The sequence below is a fragment of the Panthera uncia genome, chromosome D1 (genome assembly GCF_023721935.1).
Source record: "Panthera uncia isolate 11264 chromosome D1, Puncia_PCG_1.0, whole genome shotgun sequence".
In the NCBI taxonomy this organism is placed as follows: Eukaryota; Metazoa; Chordata; class Mammalia; order Carnivora; family Felidae; genus Panthera; species Panthera uncia.
The window spans coordinates 51,702,927-51,709,573 of NC_064808.1; the positions used below are offsets into that span (position 1 = coordinate 51,702,927).

At 40.7% G+C, this 6,647-nt stretch overlaps 1 protein-coding gene across 1 annotated transcript; it reads left to right on the top strand.

Annotated features, from left to right (window-relative positions):
• Positions 1-1,380: 1,380 nt before the first annotated feature.
• On the top strand, positions 1,381-2,443 carry LOC125916752 (olfactory receptor 51V1-like). The gene has a single exon (XM_049623054.1). It carries the CDS (start codon positions 1,391-1,393, stop codon positions 2,330-2,332), a length of 942 nt encoding a protein of 313 aa, XP_049479011.1. The 5' UTR covers positions 1,381-1,390; the 3' UTR covers positions 2,333-2,443.
• Positions 2,444-6,647: the final 4,204 nt, after the last annotated feature.

Sequence of the window (6,647 nt, forward strand, 5' to 3'; positions counted from 1 at the left end):
TGTGTTTTACAAACTGAAGGTTTGTAGCAGCTAGAAGCTGAGCTGTGTTTATTGTAGCTATAGAGAAGCTATTGTCCCCATTCTTCGTACCCCTTGTGACGTTAATTTTTCCAATGTATTCCTCCTTAGAGAAAATCTGTATTTTTCAGATCTTTTAGCTGTGATCAATTGTTATTTCATTGGGCCACTGTTGGGTTGCTGATAAGGGACCTTAGATGGAGAAGGCAAGCATACAATAATCTTCTAACTACATCTTAGTGCATCGGAGATTTTACTGGGTCTGTTTCTCAGAGGAGTGACCTCCACAAGGATTTCCACAGTGGTCTTCCTCCCCCTCTACCACCACCAGGCTCCTTTTTTTTTCCCTCTCTGGCTTAGAATGCACAATCTTTGAATGGTGGTCCCTGTTGTCCTTAGATGAGACAGGAATTCTGAGACAGCTGGACCAAAGAGTATTCCTTTCCCTCAATTGGGATAAGGTTGAGGCAGTCTTTTTCCTCAAAATCATTGGTCTATGTTATACAGAGTCCTCTAGGTATATTTCACAATTGTCACCCTTTCTGAGGGGCTCAGAAAATGGAGAAATGTTTACTAAGGATTCAGTGAAAAATAAAGGTGAAATTTGGGGAAGAAATAAATAAGCCTTATATAAACATTTTTATTGATTCAGATAGATATGGAGACTCAAAATTATTTGGTATACTGATACACCCTTTCTCCCTGTTTACCTCGTTCCATCTCCTTTAGAGTAGGTACTGAATTTTCAGTCGACCCAGTGAATCTCTCTCCCTGACAAAGATCTGGAAAATTCTGCCATTTACCCAGTCCTCTCAATCCCAGGGAGCCACTAGCCTGCAGTGACCAGGTGGAATCTTCCACTTGCATCAGCCACCAAGAGGGAAGAGTGCCTCCCAGGAGCCTGGGTCCACCCGGTCCACACAATCCTCTCATTCCTTCCTCATAAACCGGAGCCTTCTGACTCCTTGTGCCACAAGCACTGGCCACAGGACAGCGTGCAGAGGCTTCCTCGGGACAGCAGAGCAGGAGCAGCCCTATGCTCTCAATAGCTTTGCCACTGTCACCTGCTGTGTGTCCTGCAAGCGGCTCAGAGGGACTAAAAGCAAATGAAGGGCATGATCTGATTTGCCCACAACGGTCAGGACATTGATTTGCTCCCATAACCTGAGACCTGATACCAAGGAGCTTCCCTGTGAGACCGTCCTGTGCTGTAGCTCCTCCTGGAGAGGGGGCTTCCCTGGCGTCTACGTTAGCTTGACCTGTGCTACAGTGTGAGGACCTGTGTTAGACTCAACTGCCCCCACACAGCAGACAGTTTGACAAAACTGTCAGTAAATATTGATCTCGTCTTGAACATTACCTTCAAATAATCATGCCTGTTTCTTCTGCTTCCATTATCAATACCTCAATATTCATTCTCACAGGGTTCCCTGGCCTGGACCAGTACCATCCCTGGTTTTCCATTCCCTTCTCCTCCATCTATACCTTGGTTTTCCTGGGAAACTGCATGGTGCTGCATGTGATCCGGACAGAGCCCAGCCTGCACCAGCCCATGTTCTACTTCCTGGCCATGCTGGCCCTCACTGACCTGTGCATGGGGCTGTCCACAGTGCACACGGTGCTGGGGGTCCTGTGGGGGCTCAACCAAGAAGTTAGTCGAGATGCTTGCATTGCCCAAACTTACTTTATCCACGGTCTGTCCTCCATAGAGTCTGGGGTCCTTCTTGCCATGGCCTTTGATCGCTTCACTGCAATCTGCAATCCTCTGAGATACACATCCCTCCTGACTAACAGTAGAGTCATTCACTTCATGGTGGCCATTTTGATGAGGGCAGCTTTGTCCATTCTCCCTGTCATCATTCGCCTGAAGTTCTTCCATTACTGCCGCCCTCACATCCTCTCCCACTCTTTCTGCCTGCACCAGGACCTGCTCCGGCTCGCCTGCTCTGACATCCGCTTTAACAGCCTCTATGCCCTGGCTCTGGTGATCTGTACCTTGTTGTTAGACGCTGTGCTTATTCTCATCTCCTACGTTTTCATCTTGCACACAGTGCTGGCAATTGCATCCCGCGAGGAGAGGCTCAAGTCCTTGCAGACCTGTGTGTCCCACATCTGTGCTGTCCTGGTCTTTTACATCCCCATCATTGGTCTCACCATGGTGCACCGCTTTGGAAAGCATCTCACCCCTTCGGTCCATGTCCTCATGGGCAATATCTATATTCTCTTTCCACCCCTGATGAATCCAATCATCTACAGTGTAAAGACCCAGCAGATCCGAAGCAGGATGAAGAAGTGGTGTTCCCTGAAAATGTAGTAAAACCCTTGGGTTTGACCAGCAAGAATGTTTTAAGATCAGAAGAGTAATGCTACTTCCCATGTGTGCAACAACTTACAAGTTGAATAATAATGTTATAACTTTATGGTCTTTTATGATACCTGATTATTAAAGAACTCAAGAGTCTTTCTAATGCATTAGACACATGTCCATCCATTTAGACACGTGTCTACCTAAAATTTTGGAATCATGACTATTGTTTAGTTTATTCTGTCAATTGGTCATTATATCAAAATACAGGACACAATGAAATTGGACTTTCTTCATTCCTAACGGTGACCTGAGGAATATCTAAAACTATGATGCTGAGCCTTCTCCCACTTTTATTATTTTTTCCCCATTAGTGACTTACTGCAAGCCCATTAAAGAATTTTGGAATTAAAAGATATATAATCCCTCTATTCCAAATGTTTATTTCTTAGAGTCTGTCCGTGCCATGAAGACATGACCTTAGTGCATATAAACTTTTCATTTTACATTGTTTTGTACCATTCTATCATTAGCATTTCTTCATGGCATTTTAAATTCTTTATAAATCTGTAAGAGAACAGTTTAGGAACTATAGCAAAAGCACAACTAAGAACTGATGGTGCCTGTGAGAACTGAAATATGATAAGGGGTATGAGAATATTTAGGATCTATGAGCATACCTAATAATTGTTTATGGCTTGGCGACCAGAGTGGTTTCATAGTTGATGCTCAAGTTTCTGGATTGTGAAGTCAAGTCAATGGTGTGTTGTACAATGAGATGGTGACAAAGAAAGAATATTATTTATGTGATAAGATGGTGGAAGCTATGTTGAACACACTGCATTTGAGGTATCTCTGGAACTTTGATAAATATCCATTGAAAATACTGAGTTTAGTAAGTACTCCCTAATGTCACATACACAATGCTAGACACGACACTGCTCAGGTACAGGAAAACAGTGGGGAGCAAAATCAGCAATTCGCCTTCAGTTTAACAGGTGACACAGACAAAAATTATTAAGCAAACTTTGACATTAACATCCTGAGAAACGCTATTCAGAAATGAAGAGTGCACAGGCAGCCTGACAGGGGATGGTAATCTAATACAAGGACTTGAGTAATGACTCCCCTGAGGAAGTAATATGTAATTGAGGCTTGAAGATTGATGATAAATAACCTGAGGAATATAAGAAAAAGAATTTTCAGGCAAAACAAAGAGAAAAACAAAATTGTGAATACACTGGACTGTACGAAAAACAGGTGAATAAATGGCTAAGAGATTCAGCTGTAAAAACTGAATAGCAGACAGATACGAGGTTAGAAAAGATGAGATTGTAATTTAGTTTTAATACTTAGGGCAACATGTGACTACAAATGTATTGCAATTAGAATGGTGAAATCATCAATCATTTATGTTAAGAACATCAGTCCTGTACCAAATAATGAGAAGGCCAAGACTTGACAGCAGAAGACAAGATAAAAGAGTCTCAATAAAAGGATAGAGTAGTGACTGAGCAAGGGTCAGTTCCAGTAGTTGCAAGAAGTGAGTGTATATAAAATGTGTTTAATGGATGGGGTCATAAGGTTGGTGATTGTCAGGGATAAGAGAAATGGAAGTGGCAATCATGTTGAGGTTTTTGGAATGAGAAACTACAGAGATCCTATAGCAATGTCCTGTTATAAGGAAGGTGTGGGTGAATGGCATTTGTGTTAGAAATATTCTTTTTTACGTGTGTGATCTGCCCAAGGTACATTTAAGGAGAGATATCCAGCCTGGGGTTTGATATAGGTATCAGGTATCAGATGAGAAGAGTAGAGCTGGATACTGAATTTGCAAATCAAGGTCATAAACATGGTGTTTGAGATTATGAGAGCAGACAACTTGAGTAAGTAAAGGAAATAATATAAGTATGCTAAATAAAAACCCTGAACATTAAAACAGGGTGCAGTTGAATCCCCAAAAATAGCCTGAAAAGGAAGCAATAAAAGGATTAAGGAAGTATGATGTCAATGAATCCAAATGGAAAAGTGTTTTGTTTTTTGTTAAGTTTATTTATTTGTTTTTGAGAGGGATATAGAGAATCCCAAGCAGGTTCCATGATGCTTTAACCTTCTAGAACTGGAATGTTCTTGCCCTAAATTTATTCATCTGATTTCTTCCTCTAAGCCAGCCACTTTGCCAGGTCAATCTATAACTCTGGTCAGTGTTCAAAGGGTTGTAGAACATTATCATATCTCCAAAAATCCCTTTGAAATGCAATTAACTTTACAACAGTAATATAAGCAAATTGAAGACAATCGTGTTAGCCAGAATGTTCCATGACTCCCCATAAAGAAACACTTAGTCCTAGGTGTAAATTCTATCTTCTCTGAACTTCTCAAACAGAGATTACACAGAGGATGCCAATAAAGACCCCTGATGAGTTGTAGCAACTAAGAAGAACAGACACACTAATATAAATTATGTCATGTCTTTAGGAGATTTTTAACTGAAGCAAGTGTTCTGTGTTTTCACTATGAGGACATTTGTTTTGTACATAGTTATTCCCTTACTCTGTAATATACCTCCAGGTCCTCAAATGACTAAAGCCAACCTCTGTACTCTTACTAGGCTTCACTGTGCTTCACGCAAAAGTCTGTATCCATTTTGTCAAAGTGGTTTTGATGCAAAGATTCTGAAAATGGCCAATGTGATAAACACGAAATCTAGAATGGACAATTGTCTAGATATGTCAAAGTGCCACACAGTGCCATAGAGAATAATGCTATTTTTGACATATGTTGTTGAGTAAACTGGATATTTGTATGGAGGAAAAATACTCCTAAGTGTATCTTAATGCCAACATCGCATCATATACAAAAATTAGACTGCAGATTTATTTTCAATTTTAATCCAAAAGGCCAAACAATAAAATATAAGAAGAAAATCTGGAAGAGGAAGTATGTCTATATATACTGTGCTATAGAATCAATAATTCAAAAAGCCAATGTCTTAAAAGATTAACAATCTGATTGTAAATAAAGATACCTACCACTGAACAAATTCTATTAATTCTCCAATAGCAATGGTAAGAACTCATCCTGAATTTCATTAAAATTGAACTTGTGCTATGTCTTTCTTCAGATGTAAAATTGTTCTACATGACCTTTACTGCAAGATCTCCAAATAAAGGAGAAACTAATTCATTTTATATTATGCAAATTAATAACTCTCATTCAATATTTATTCACCTCTTATTACCAGACACAGTAAAAACACTGGGATAGAGCAATGTGAATAAAATGGGCAAAATCAGGGGCACCTGGGTGTCTCAGTAGGTTAAGCATCGGACTCCTGATTTTGGCTCAGTTCATGATCTCACAGTTGTGGGTTCGAGCCCTGCATCAGGCTGTACACTGACAGTGCAGGACCGGCTTGGAATTCTCTCTCTCTCTCTCTCTCTCTCTCTCTCTCTCTCTTTCTCTCTCTCTCTCTGCCCCTCCCCCACTTGCACTATCTCCCTCAACAATAAATAAATAAACTTAAACAATATTTTTTAAAAATGGGCAAAATCACTACATTATTAATGTTACATTAAATTGAATTTGGAAAATACCTTGGAATTAAGTGTCAATAGCAAAGGAACCTTTTCCTTTTGCTCTGCTCTGAATGAACACAGTAACTGGGATCATCACCTCAACCAACAAATAAAAGCCTCTGAGATGGTTTGTGGTCAAGGACAAATTGTGCATAGTTCGCAAAGGCAAGCTTCTATCTGAGGTTCTTCCAAATATCCTGGCAAAGATCTCTTTCCATAGTAGGGTCATCATTTGTCCTTTTACAAAGTCCACTACTGCCCTGCCTTCTTTTTTTTTATGTTTATTTATTTTTGACAGAGAGAGAGAGAGAGAGAGAGAGAGAGACAAAGTGTGAGCAGAAGAGGGCCAGAGACAGACACACACACAGAATCCGAGGCTGGCTCCAGGCCCTGAGCTGTCAGCACAGAGCCCGATGCAGGACTTGAACTCATGAACTGCAAGATCATGACCTGAACCGAAGTCTGATGCTTGGCCTACAGGCCACCCAGGCACCCCTTTTTTTCTGAATTTTTTAAGTTTTTATTTATTTTTTTGAAAGAGAGAGACAGAGTGCAAGCAATAGAAGAACAGAGAGTGGGGGAGACACAGAATCTGAAGCACATGCCTTGACTTAACTGCCTGCTATGAGGTTACCAAGCCCCAAGGACAAAGAAACACAGCTTCCTAGGATATAGGGGAGGGTTAGAAAACACAAAGTTGCATTGTGCTAAGTGCCTAAGATGCAATAGCTCACTTTGCTAAGTGT

Excerpts from the sequence above, each read along its gene's own strand:
- LOC125916752 (XM_049623054.1), top strand. The coding sequence starts at position 1,391 with ATGCCTGTTTCTTCTGCTTCCATTATCAATACCTCAATATTCATTCTC.